This window comes from Mirounga angustirostris, unplaced genomic scaffold, assembly GCF_029215605.1.
Source record: "Mirounga angustirostris isolate CCGP_5_RB_7025 unplaced genomic scaffold, mMirAng1.0.hap1 SCAF_6, whole genome shotgun sequence".
Taxonomy (NCBI): Eukaryota; Metazoa; Chordata; class Mammalia; order Carnivora; family Phocidae; genus Mirounga; species Mirounga angustirostris.
In genome coordinates this window covers 111192912-111206247 of record NW_026991714.1, presented here as the reverse complement: position 1 = coordinate 111206247, position 13336 = coordinate 111192912, and the positions used below count along the sequence as shown (strand labels likewise).

The 13336-nt window shown below is 53.9% G+C and overlaps 1 protein-coding gene across 3 annotated transcripts; it reads right to left on the bottom strand.

Moving 5' to 3' along the window:
- Positions 1-916: 916 nt before the first annotated feature.
- Positions 917-12782, bottom strand: RGR (retinal G protein coupled receptor). 3 transcript variants are annotated; one of them, XM_045876238.2, is made up of 7 exons: positions 12704-12782; positions 10055-10211; positions 8785-8918; positions 5988-6141; positions 4455-4572; positions 2087-2200; positions 917-1649 (listed from the first exon to the last, which is right to left on the bottom strand). In XM_045876238.2, exons 1-7 carry the CDS (start codon positions 12780-12782, stop codon positions 1518-1520), a joined length of 888 nt encoding a protein of 295 aa, XP_045732194.1. In that variant the 3' UTR covers positions 917-1517. The 3 variants fall into 3 exon arrangements, with proteins under 3 accessions (XP_045732194.1, XP_045732195.1, XP_045732196.1); XM_045876239.2 differs by having other exon boundaries at positions 8785-8906; XM_045876240.2 differs by lacking the exon at positions 2087-2200 and having other exon boundaries at positions 8785-8906.
- Positions 12783-13336: the final 554 nt, after the last annotated feature.

Sequence of the window (13336 nt, the reverse complement as noted above, 5' to 3'; positions counted from 1 at the left end):
GACACTGTCACCTTTGTGGCCACCCATTCAGCCTGTATGGGAGCCCAGCTCAGGCCCCAGGACTTCCCCAGTCAGTTCCCACTGCAGGCCTAAGACCAGGAACCCAACTGGTCACTGGAGTGAGGCTCAGTGGCATCTTGTCTCTACAGCACCCAGCTCAGGGCGTGGTCTAGAAAACATGCTGTGGGAAGGCTGCTTCCTTCTCCCTTCCACTTGGTTTTGCCCAATGACTGAGCCAGCCTCTGTTGAATGCAGACTTCTTGTGAGTCACGTTTATGTGACCTGATTTTCTGCATCTGCAAAGCTGAGAGGCAGGTCCTGGTACACAGGGACCCCAGATGCTGTTCTCATGACCATCCTATCCCTACCCTCTGGGGACCTGTTTCCTCCCTGCTCCGCATCTGGGGCTTGAGCTTTCATCTTTCCTGCATCCGAGGTCCCTGGGGCAGCCAGCTCTCCATCATCAGACCTTCTGCAGAGCCCATCACCTCCCTGCCCACCACCTTCATTTCCCTCTAGGGTGACGGGTCCCCCCAGGTCTGTGCACCTGCCACACCTTGTCCCTGAAATGCTGACTCTGCTGGAGGTGCAGATGTCCATCCAGGGATGGAGACCCCATCACTGTCACAAACCCAGATGCCAGGCTCTGCAGGGAATATACAAGCTACAGCTGATGGAAGGGGAATGGAAGGGGACAAGCGCCGGGCAAAGGACAGAGCTGCTCTGAGTTCTGCAGACTGTTGCCAGGGAGCCTCCTCCAGGCTGGTGGGGCCTCATCTTCAGACATCTGGACTTTTAAATACATTATCTTGATTTTTAATGCTGGTAACTCAGCAACACGCAGCTAGCTGTCTCTGACCGGCGGGTGCTGGTGGCTGTCAGTGAGCACTTAATGCGCCAGGTGATGTTCTGGTCCCTTCTGCACGGTGAAGTCACCATGCCCGTCACCACATCTCACAAGCTGGGAACCAGAGGCACACACAGACTCAGTCGCTTGCACCAGATCTCAGTTTAATAAGTGGCATTGGAACGCTGACAGCCTGGATGGCCCTCCCACAAGAAACCGGGGGCTTTCACGCCTTTCTGTGTAAGACTCAGAGCCCTGACAGCTGTCTTAATGAGGTTCCGTGTGTGTGGTGGGTACACATTACCTTGCTTAAACCTCACAGCGGCCCCGTGGAGACCTTACGTTATGGGTCAGGAAGCTCAGTTTTTTTTTGCCAAGAGACCTTGACTTTGCCAAGGTCTCTCAGCCTCTGTTTGGAGGGCTGTGATGGAAATTCGTATCTGTCTGGCGCCAAAGTCCCAGGTCCTCCCACGCAGCCTGGGTGCTTTCTGAATCCCCCGTGTCTGACCGAGGCCCAGGCCCAACAGGGCCATCCCGAGGCAGGCAGGGAGCGAGGTCTGGAGCTTGGCTTCTGAGGCTGCTGGGCAGGACTCCGGGGCAGCCTCCTAGCACGGGGCTCAGTCCAGGGTGTCAGAGGTGGGCCTGGGTCTGAGCAGCCCCCCGGAGAACCTCACCGGGCTCGGTCCAGCTCGCTTCTCTGTGGTGAGAGGCACTGCCAAATTCCCCTGTGGGCCATCTCCCTGCCCAGGGCATAGTTGATGGCATTGATCGTGGGCACTGTTTTGGCAATGAGGGCAGGCACCTGTTGGGACAGAAAAGTTCAGGGAAGAAGCCTCGCAGCCTCAGCTCCTCTCCCTGTCCCACTTGGTGACCCCAGTCCCACCCCCCAACCTCCACCCCGCAGCCACCAGTCGTCTGTCCCGGGCTGGATTCTGCAACTCCCAAGGCCTCCTTGACCAGTTGGCAGATGACGCATGGAAGCACACCCCGTCCTGAGCACGTCTTAGCCTTGGTCCCAGAGTGTGGCTGTCCCTGTCCTCTCACGCGGGGCCAAGGCAATGTCAAGGTGCAGCCCCGTGTGGCCCCCAAGAGAAGCGAATTCCCCGTGCAATAGAAGTGTTCCAAGGAAGAGAGGAAGAGACTACCAGGAGGCCAGAAAGCAGGAAAAAGAGATGGGGCAAGACGGAGAGACACGGAGATGGAGAGAGTTCTAACTCTGGGTCCCGGAGGCGTCTGTACCATCTGCAGCTTGGGGGAGATGGCGCTCACATCCGTGACGGTGGCAGAGAGGTACAGGACGGCATAGGGGCCCCAGCCGAACAGCAGCGTCCTGGCCGGCACAGTGGTGTTCACCTGCCGAGAGATGGTCACGGGAGGGAGGCACTGACTGGCTCTAGCCGGCTGTGGCCCCACGCGCGGGGGGCGACCAGGTGGGCACGCAGCCGGGCGGGGCAGTGTGACCCGGTTGTGGGAAGGCGCTGAGCCTGCGGAGGACCTTGGGGCCGCCAGATGGACCTCTCTGGCGTGTAAGCTGTGTGACCCTAAACCTGTCATTTAACCTTACTTGACTTCAGTTGTCTTGCTTGCAAAAATGGTTTGATAATGCTTCACTTACCTGGAGGCGGGGACCAGGGGGCGGATAATGAGCTCCCTTCCTGGTCCACGCTCGGGTTGCGGAGCTCTGGGCTCCGTGGGTGTGGCTGGTGGCTGGGTGATGGGGCTCCCCAGGCTGGGCTGCCCTCACGCCCCAGTCCCAGAACCGGCTCGCCAGCAGCCTGCAGCCGCCGCAGCCCCCCCCCCCGGCGGGTCGGCCTGCGCTGGGTTCCAAGCGGCTCTCCAAGGTGCGAGGTACAAGACGCGGGCGGGCCCTGTGGTGCCGCCTCTGGCCACAGGGGGGCGCACGACTTGCGCTCTAATTTCCGGACGGAAGGGGCTCTTCAGGCTTCCCCCCCACACTCAGACGTTAAAACGCGGACGCTAAACATCAGTGCCTATTACCTCTTTGCGTCTCCCTTTAACGAAGACGGTGACTTAAGTTGAAAGAGGACACGTTTCTTGATGAAATAAAAATATGTCAGTTGGGGGCGCCTGGGTGGCTCAGATGGTTAAGCGTCTGCCTCCGGCTCAGGTCATGATCCCGGGGTCCTGGGACTGAGTCCCCCATCGGGCTCCCTGCTCCTTGGGAGCCTGCTTCTCCCTCTGCCTCTCTCTCTCTCTGTCTCTCATGGATAAATAAATAAAATTAAAAAAAATATTTAAAAAAATATGTCAGTTGGGAGACATTTATTCTCTTGAATGGCCCCTCAGGCCAAAAAGGAAAAGAAAAAAAAAAAAAAAAATTGGGCTTCGCCCTGACGGAGGAGCTCCGCAGCGGAGCTGAGGCCGGAGGAGAACGGAGCCCTCAGCAGAGACAGCGTCACCTCCCGGAGCCGCTCTGCTCTTGACCGAGGTCCCCGCGCCCACGCGCAGCGACCTCTGCTGATGCTGCGGGGACTGATGGGTTCAAGTCAGGCGGGGGAGGAGGGAAGAGAAAACCGGCGTGGCAGCCCTGTCTCCTGGCCGATTGAACTTCCAATAAATGTGGCGACTTTGAGCACCCAGGTCGTGCTTGGGCGGGCAGCGCGGAGGACAGCCCGGAGGCGGTGAGGGGCAAGGGGAGCATGAGCCCAGAGCCACGATTCTGGTCCTGGCCCAGCCCTCGTCCTCCCGCTGACTCAGAGCAACCTGGATCTCCGGCTAAAATCGATTTGTTCAGTCCTTTTCCAATTCACGGGGGAAAAATAATAATAATGTGGCAGATGAAGTGTCTCAACAAAGATCATTTCTTTTGTGCACTGAAGACCACTTGGGTCATGGAGTCCCAGACCTGGGTTTGATCCAACTCTGCTATCACTACTTTCAGGGCTTGTAGCTGGTTACTTAACAAACCCTTACGGCCTCAATTTTCTAGCCTGTGGCAAAGTGATAACAAAACCTTCCTTAGAGAGTGGTTGGGAAGATGGAATGGCATAATGCACAGAAAAGTAGTATTAGTATCTGATTTTTTTTTTTTTTTAAACTTGGTGCTTGTTATGGCTCGTCTGCTAGAGATTGTCCAGGTGACAAAAGAAAATTGTGGAAAGGGGATATTAAGGCAGAAATTCAGAAATGGCCAGGAGGGCCTTTTTTGAAGGATTGTTTTTCTTGGATAAATGTGCTGGCGGGTGTGAGTTTATGTTGTGGATAACAACAGTCTGCACCTGTGATTAAATTAAACATTTTGGAGCAATTTAAAAGAAGCATTTGAAAAGTGTGTCATTTTGTGCCAACCCTTAAATCCTTGGGAAGAATGAAATGTGACAGCATGGATGGGGTCCAGCAGGGTGCCCTGGCTCTCGAGGTTATGGGGTCCCGTAAGTCTGAGCAGTCCTGACCCTTCCTCCCAGGTCTTGGCGATGCCCAGCAATGGCGAGGGTGCATTCCTGCCCTGACATCCCAAGCTCTGTGAATGCTGAATTTTTCCCTGATCACTGAAAACACAGAAAACCCCTAACTACTGTCTCTCACATCATTCATGTTCCCTGAGAGGGACAGAGGGATTTCTTCAGCTCCGGGAGTTGGTCCTCACCTGGAGGTGGCCCGTCTTCCTGAGTTTCTGCTCCATGAACCGGTAGGATGTGAGCGTGATGAAGAGAGGCAGGAAGAAGTTGAAAAAGGCCATGGTGAGGAGGAAGCTGGTGAAGTTTCTGCAGGCAGAGTGGGTAGAGGAGTCAGGACCATCTCTTGGGGGGAGATCAGCTGCCCTTGAAGGCTTATTAGCCTTTGCTCTAGACAGCCACATGTGAGGAACTGCCCTCATCAGACAAAAACTCTGAGTGTGGTCAACCCTGGGTCCCAGACAGACTCCCTTTAGAGACAGGGAGCCATTAGGTCCTTCTTGAATTTACCTTTAGGAGTTGGAGGGCTGAGATGAGGGAGAGTCCTCCTTCAACTCTCTGTTGGGCAGTTCAAGTGCTCAGTCCTGCTTTCTGTATGTGCCCCAAGCATGGAGAATGGGACACTTCAGTTTGGGAAACATGTTTACCAAATGCAAGATAGGTCAATGGACCAAGAGGAAGGATCATTCAAGGAATGCTTGGCACAGGGATTTGAAAGGGGTCTGCAGATGACAAAGAGACTGGACACTGTGTCACCGAAGAAATCATTGAAAGGACCACAGGAGGGCCTGGGCGCCCAGGGAGGGTCATGGGAAAGTGGGAGGGCTAACGAGGAACAGGTGGGAGTCACAGAAAGGCAGACTCCCATTCTGTGAAGGGAAGACCATGTTACCTGGGTGCTGCCCAGTAGGGAGGGGTAGGAGGAAAGCCTGCCAGAGGACTGGACACTGGCTGGGAGGATACCTGTAGGGAGTGCTCTGGAAGGACACTTGTACCAGACTTGGGTTCTCAAGTAGGTTTCACCTGGAAAGCCTGTCTTCAGGGGCAGGTGCACCATGAGTAAACATGTAAAGCAGATGAATGCAACATGGCTCTAGTAGAAGAGGGGAGCTGGAGCCCAGGTGGCCTCTCCCCAAGGTGTCCCCTAAAGGGTTTCTCTAAGCCCTGGTGTCCCCAGAGCCACATGGATGGGGCAGTACTAGACATATGCTCCATGATGGTGGGGGCCATCATGCATCAATCTTTTTCTAGGGCTTGGCCCAGCGGTTGGCTCACAGCAGATACTCAGGAAATTCAGAGAACTAAACTCTATGCCAAGGAGGTCCCTTCCAATGCAAAGACCTTAATGTTCTTTGGCTGTATTGAACAAAGGACACAACTCCCTTAGAAACTGATCAAGTCAGAGCTGGGACAACTGACTGTGCTGAAGTTGGCAAAGGGGTCACGGGACTCAGCGACTGTTGTAACTGACACAGACCAACAGCTTAGGGGGTAATACTCCTTCTTGGGCACAACTTTATTCCCCAGTTTGCATAACATGCCCATCACTTGGCCGGCTTTCAGAACTAGGGCTTTCCCTAGTCCCACTGTCAACTTGCAAGTGGGCATGATGACCAAGGAGTTGAGATTGTCTGGCAAATGTTGACATTTCCCCATTTAGGTTTTCAGCTGTGACGCTGTTGTTCCCAAGGAAGGGAGCCTTGGAGCTTCTCCTCCCACCTCACCTGTCCCCCCTGGAGTAGTCCAGGGTGCAGCATGTTCCGAGAGGCTCATAGTCATAGTGGCCCCAGCCCAGGAGGGGCAGTGCTGCCCAGAAGGCAGAAGACAGCCACACACAGATCACCAAGGAGACGGCCGTGTTCCATGCCAACTGGCTGCCTGCGTGAGAGAGAGGGGGAGGAGGGTCCAGAGGAGGCGCTAGCTAGGCAGGGTGCAGAAGAATGGACTTCATCCTCACACAGAATGTTCCTAAATCCTGGCTCTGATGCTATTAGCTTATTGTCTCAGGCAAGTTAAAAGTTTCTCCGAGCCTCCGTTTTCTCCTCCATGAAATGACAATGATAATCCCTGTCTCAGAGGATGGTTATGAAGAATAAAAGAGATAATGTGTGGTGAAGGCCTCCTAGTAGACACTCTCTACCATCTTCTTTAGAGGACAGAGAAGGAGGGAGGAGCAAAGAAAGAGGAGCTTCCCCAAGTCAACTGGGGAAGAAGCATGGGCAGTGGTTCGGGTGAGGGTCATGAGGGAGGGAAGCAGAAGTCTGGACTTCCCACCATCCTTAGCGTTGCTCAGACACAGCCACTGTCCCTGCTTCCAGGATACCCTCTGAGGACTGGGGGCGCCATCTCAGTGCTGATGGTAGGGTCTTGGTCCGAACAGCATCTTTTCATGTGACCAGTCCCAGTGACCTGACAGCCTTCATGTCCCCTCCTCCCCTGCCCCTCTTGGTGGCAGCCTCATCCAGCCCTCCCATCTGGTAGTTCTTCCTGGCCCCAGCCTCAGAAAGCTTTTCCCTTGTGCCTTGTCTGTCTGTGGTTTATTTGTCATGTTCTTTTGTGGACAAGGCCCCAGGGCAGAGGGCAGGACTCCGTGTGGGGTTTGGTCCGCAGAGAAGAGCAGATCTACACCCTCCTTCATCCTGACACCGCATCCACTGACAAAAGCCCCGGATGCAGTTTGCTTGAATGTGACCTCCTGCTATGGACTGAATGTCCACCAGACTCCTCTGGGGAAGCCTTCATCCCCGTGGGATGATATTCCAGGGGAGAGCCTTTGAGAGGTAATTAGGTCACAAGGTTGGAGCTCCCATGATTTGATTAGTGCCCTTATGCGAGAAGACACAAGAGAGATGATTTGTCTTCTCTACGTGATGACACAGCAGGAAGGGAGCTGTCCAGAAGCCAGGAAGATGGCTCTCGCCAGAACCCAGCAGGGCTGCCACCCTGATCTTGGACTTCCAGCATCGAGAAACTATGAGAAATCCATCTCTGTTGTTTAAGCATCCAGCGTATGGTATTTTGTTATGGCAGCCCAAGCTGACAAAGACACCCCTCCCCCTAACTGTGGACACAATAATTAGTACCTACCATGACCCATATATTGCTTTTTTGGCTTTGGAAATGGATGACCATGGTGACATGTCCAGGGTCACCCAATATGGAGTAGATAAGCTCAGGCCCCCTCCATTCCCCTCCCCCATTTTCATATTCTCCACGGTGCCGTCCAGCTCAGGAAAGGCTTTGCTCTAGGGACCCCAGAATAGGGATCAACTGCTCTATATTGAGGAAGGGAAGCGTGTTGCTGTCTGAGGAGGTGTGCATTGTGTATGTGCACGTGTGTGAGTGTGTATGTGTGTGTGTGTGCGCACAGTCGTCTGAGGGAGCTTCGGGGGTCAGACTGGGATAGAAGTGGTAGGATAGGAGCTCCGAGGTCAGGTGGGGCAGGTGGGGCTAACCTGCCTCTAGAAATGATAATCTTTCTTCTTATCACTTCTATCAACTTTCTGGCCTGGGGAGAGGTGCGCAACTTTGCTGGGGTGGGGGGGGGGGGCGCGCTGTGCGTGTGGGGTCAGGGAAGACCAGCAGATCCCAAACAGGCCATGCCCAGGGCTTCAGGCCATGCTGGCCATGGACCCACAGCAGCCTCCATGCCAGGCAGAGTCACCTTTCGGGATGTGGGGCCTTCCTGGGAGGGAGTGACTGCCTCAGGAGACATCCCGGCCACGCCCAATCCCCCCACCCCACCTCTACTAGCTGGGTGACCCTGGGAAGCAACTTAACTTCTCTGAGCCTCTGCTTCCCAGTCTGCAAGTTGGAGTTTGCGATAAGGGTTAGAGAAGTCACCACTCCCCAAAGTATGAGTGGGATTCTAGACGGCCGGTGGGTGAACATGTTTATTTTAATGTGTACTAAAATTATAAGGACATCAGAGATATTGTTTAGGAGGATACTAGAGCAGGTGTTTACATTTTTTTAAACGAATCACTTTTAAGAAAAAAAATCAAGTAAATAACAGAGCAGGTGGTACAGTGACATGGCCATTATGAAGGTGATATTTGACAATACAGCTTGGGAAATCTGGGGCTGGACTGGTCTTCATGAAGCCGATGGAAGTGTGAAATGCAGGGATACACGCCCACTACACACACACACACACACACAAGCCTCAACGGGGCCTGTCTGCAAGGGCATTTTCTGTACCCATGATCTCATTTGATTTTCAGAATAAAACTGGGAGGTTGCTTATAAAAATCTGCTCTTAGAGGAGACAGAGGTTCAGAGAGGACTCCTGACTTGCCTGAGGGAGGCTGCGTTGACATTGAGGGGAGCCTTTCTGGCATGTGCCCTGGCACCTTTCCTGCCCACTCTCCCTGCCTCCCTCCTTTCCTGAATGCCCACGCCGCATACTCACGGACATGCTCGCCCACCCACACTCCCCTGGACTGGGAAACGCCGAGCAGACCTTTGACCTGCTCACCCTCGCCGGGTAGACGTCCCTCCCCGCTGGGAGCACAGACTCACGGGTGCAGTAGTGGTGATAGCGCCCCCAGGCGATGGCCGCGCTGCTGCAGATGCTGCCCAGTGCTGTCAGAAAGCCTTGGAAACCGAGAGCCTGGCAGCCTTCCGAGCCATAGGGCCAGCGCCTGTGGGAGACACTGGGGCCGGTGACCCCTTCCCTCTGTCCCTGCCCTGCTCCCACACCTGCCCCTCCGGAGCTTGGAGGGCACCCTCCTGAATGTTGGCCTGGCTCCCCAGAAGAGGGCTTCATTGTCTGCTTTTCCTATGAGGAAACAGGGGCCCCAGAGGTCAAGTTCCTGGGGTGAACAGGTGGAGCCTGATGCAAACTCCTGGGCTCCATGTCTTTCTCTGCACTCACAGGGACCAAAGGGTCTCTCTGTGTGGTCAGAAGCCTCCAGCATAGGAAATGGGACATCCTGGGAAGAAAGCCCAGGCCTTTCTTCTATAGATAGGGAAACTGAGGCTCAGAGAAGAAAAGGCACTGAGCCAAGGTCACACAGCAGATGAAGGCAAGGTCAGAGGGTAGACCGCAGAACTCCCAGCTCTCAGCCCCATGGGCCAAGCAATCATAAGTAAAAGCTTCCATTGTCCCCTCACTAAACCCAGGAAGGGGCAGGAGGAGATCAGGGCAAGGAATCCTCATGGATTCTGACCCCACAGACTGGTCAGCCCTGAGCAAGTACACTCAGATGGGCTCCAGCCTCCGTTTGAGTGCCTGGAACCAGAGCAGAAATGCTCAGTTCACTTAAGAAAACAATCCTGTAAACACCGGACACCGTGTTGAAAGATCCTGGTTTGCACCTAAGGAGGTTTTAGACACTTGTCAAAATCCTGTGGGCTTTTGCAAACACATCTGTCGGGCTTCCTGGGTGCCATGCATCTTTTTCAGTTATTTCCACAGAATAACAAGTGAATACTTCCAGCCACCATACGAGTTAGGTAATAATAATTCAACTTACAGGAGAAGCCAAGAGATAGAAACATGGAAGCCAGGACTCAAATCTAGGCAACCTGGTTGCAGGGCCTGTGCCCTTCATCCCTACAGTCAACCAGCTCTGTGGGGGTTTTGAGCAACTCCTGTGCCCCAGAAATCAGCCATGGCTCTTCAGGGATAGTGTGGAATTCGGATTTAACCACGTACTGCCTGCTCACCCTATCCCCTACAGTTTTCTCTAGGTGGGAAGAATGCCTCTGACCTGGCTGCCCAGTGCCCAGAGGTCAGGCCCCAGGCGGGGCCCCTGAGCTCAGGGGTGGGGTGGGGGGAAGCGGGTACCGGAGGAGGCTGGATGTGGCTGCCATGAGGGCATTCAGGCTGATCCCAGTGTCCGCCAGAGCCAGGTTCAGCACCAGCAGGTGGGTGGGGGTCCGCAGCTCCGGGGTCTTGCAGAAAGAGAGGATGGTGAGACTATTGAGGCAGAGGCCAGTGAGAGCTGGAAAGAAGCGGGAGGCCGGGGTCAGGGCTGGAGAGGCTGCCTGGGGTCAGAACCAGGGCCTGGGGTGGACGGAGCCTCAGCAACCTGCCCCCTTCACGCTCAGCTACCTTGTCGGTGCAGCTCGTCAAACATTGCTGAGAAAGGCTGGCTCTCAGATACCACAGGCCCTAAGATGCACATCCTGCCCCCTCCTTACTCAAAGATAAGGAAGAAACCAGTAAGGCGCAGCACGATTCATATGCTGGAATAGTCACAGTCACTGACAGCTGCTGACACTTATCACAACCTGGGCACTGGGCCGAGCGCTTTCTGAGGGTCCTCCCGTTCCATCTTCACCTGGATGCTGTCCTCCCCATGTGCAGCTGGGAAACAGGCTTAGAGAGACTAGTTAACTTGCCCTAAGCACACAGCTGGTGAGTGGCGGAGGTGGGACTCAGACTCACATCTATTTAATTGCAAAATGCCACTCTGAGAGCTGTGCAACAACATTAGGGAGAGCCTGGGCGAAGGGGGTTGAGGTACGAGCCGGGGGCTGCCCGGGACAGCAAGCGGTGAGGTGAGCTGGAGGGGGCAACCTCAGGCAGCCGACAAACCAGACCTGGGGCTTTCGCTTGGTCCCTCACTTGCTGCTCCTTTTGGTCTCTGGATCCTGGCTTCCCCATCGGAAGGGAGGAATGGGGAAGGATCCTTCCTTCAAAACTGTGAGTGTAAGATGGAGATTCGAAAATAGAGCTGCCCTATGACCCAGCATTTGCACTACTGGGTATTTACCCCACAGATACAAATGTAGGGATCCGAAGGGGTACGTGCACCCTGATGTTTACAGCAGCAATGTCCACAATAGCCAAACTGTGGAAAGAGCCAAGATGTCCATCGACAGATGAATGGATAAAGAAGATGTGGTATATATATACAATGGAATATTATGCAGCCATCAAAAGGAATGAGATCTTGCCATTTGCAACGACGTGGATGGAACTGGAGGGTATTATGCTGAGAGAAATAAGCCAATCAGAGAAAGGCATGTATCATATGAGCTCACTGATATGAGGAATTCTTAATCTCAGGAAACAAACTGAGGGTTGCTGGGGTGGTGGGGGGTGTGAGGGATGGGGTGGCTGGGTGATGGACATTGGGGAGGGTATATGCTATGGTGAGCACGCTGTGAATTTTGTAAGACTGATGAATCACAGACCTGTATCTCTGAAACAAATAATACATTATATGTTAAAAAAAAAAAAAAGCAGAAGATAGTAGGAAGGGAAAAATGAATGGGGGGAAATCGGAGGGGGAGATGAACCATGAGAGACGATGGACTCCATGAAACAAACTGAGGGTTCTAGAGGGGAGGGGTGTGGGGGGATGGGTTAGCCTGGTGATGGGTATTAAAGAGGGCACGTTCTGCATGGAGCACTGGGTGTTATATGCAAACAATGAATCATGGATCACTACATCAAAAACTAATGATGTAATGTATGGTGATTAACATAACATAATAAAATAAGAAAAATGTAAAATAAAAAAAACTGCGAGTGTTTACTAGGAGGACAGGGTGTGGAAGAACATTCTAGAAAAGGGGAGCAGCATGTGCAGGGACCTAAAGTGGTAAAATTTCAAGGCATGTTTGAGGACTGAGAGGGGTGCTGGATTGTAGGGTTCCTAGAAGAGAGGAAGAGGGGCAGGGCCCCCGGACAATGGTGTTGGGGACCTCGGGGACCAGCCTAGTGACTGCCACTCCCTCCCCACTGTGCATTCTCGTTGGGGGAGGCAATGGGCTGACAATTTCTCTGGATCAGCTGTGAACAAGGGCTGCATTCCTGATTAACCTAGTCCTGAGCTGACCCAGCACCAGGGTTTCCAGTCCCAGCTCTGGCCTCAGGGAGCATCTTAGCGATTCTGGGCTGAGGCAGGCACTTCAGGGAGTCAGGCAGCCCCTGGAATAGAAATGCTTAGGGCTGGGGAATGGAGATGGTGGGAGCAATGTGGAGCCAGAGAGGATGGGGGCAAATGAAATTAAATCCTCAGTGTCTATCGAGGCTAGCACTTCACACCCATGACCCCTTCAAACCTTCACCACCACACACTTGGGGTCCGAGAACCTGGCTGACTTGGTTATAGTCACATGGAGAGCAGGGACAGAGCTGTCTGTTTCCAGAACCTACCAGAGGCCTGAGCTTATATGAGATTCTTAGCAGGATTTCCAGAGGGTGGTTAAACTTTCTCCCAGCTGGAGGAACAAGAAAAGGCCTGAACCTTGTTCTTGGTCATGTTCTGGGCAGATGTCCCTCACTCCCTGGGCCTTGCCTGGCTTCTCTCTCTCTTGGCTCCCAGCCTGCAGCCTGCATCCCACAGGTGCACCCATCAGAAGCCCCATGGGTGTAGGCACAGAAGAGTAGGGTTTGGGGGCCTCTTCTTGTCAACTCCATAGCTGTGGCCTGGATCAGGGAGCCCACTGGGTCCCCGCTCCACCCAGGCCCTTCCTGGCTCACCTTCTACCAGCAGCACCGTCCCCACAGCCAACACTTCCAGCTCGCTGAAGCCGGTGGGCAGGGACCCCGATTCTGCCATGCTGGGCCCTTCTCCCTGCCAGCCCAGCTCTTCTTTGGCTCTTTAAGCCAGGTCCCACCTTTTAAAGGGTCATTCCACGTGCTGGCACATGCAGGTGATTATGCTAGGCCTTGGGCTCCTTCTTGCTGCCCCCTTCCCTAAACTGTGCTTTTGGCCCAAGTAGAAGGAACGCATTCACCAGTTGGACAGTGCAGCCTTTGTGAAGCTGGAATGGAATGCTTTCTTATTCATTTCAGCCCAATCGGGCAGGATTAAGGTCCCAGAATCCAAACCGTGTGTGGCTGAGAGCCAAATTAGAAAATAGTTGCATAACCAAGGGAGGGGTGGGGAACAGAAAGAGGGATTTAGGCGGCAGCTGTGCCTGAGAATTGGTTCGGAGCCAGGCCCTTCCATGTGTGTCCTCACAAGCGAAGGGGAAAGGATGATAATCGGCAAGCCAGCCGTTGTCATAGAAAGAATCCCAGCCGGGACCAGAGATGGAGTTTGTGGTTCTGAACCTGCTATTAACCAGCTACATGCACTGGGGTGGAACCACTGGGGTCTTCTCAGTTTCC

Excerpts from the sequence above, each read along its gene's own strand:
- RGR (XM_045876238.2), bottom strand. The coding sequence starts at position 12,782 with ATGGCAGAATCGGGGTCCCTGCCCACCGGCTTCAGCGAGCTGGAAGTG. Across the intron at positions 6,142-8,784 it reads CTATCACCACTACTGCACCC|GCAGCCAGTTGGCATGGAAC; the intron begins GTGAGTCTGTGC and ends TCTCTCACGCAG. Across the intron at positions 4,573-5,987 it reads GACTACTCCAGGGGGGACAG|AAACTTCACCAGCTTCCTCC; the intron begins GTGAGGTGGGAG and ends CTCTGCCTGCAG.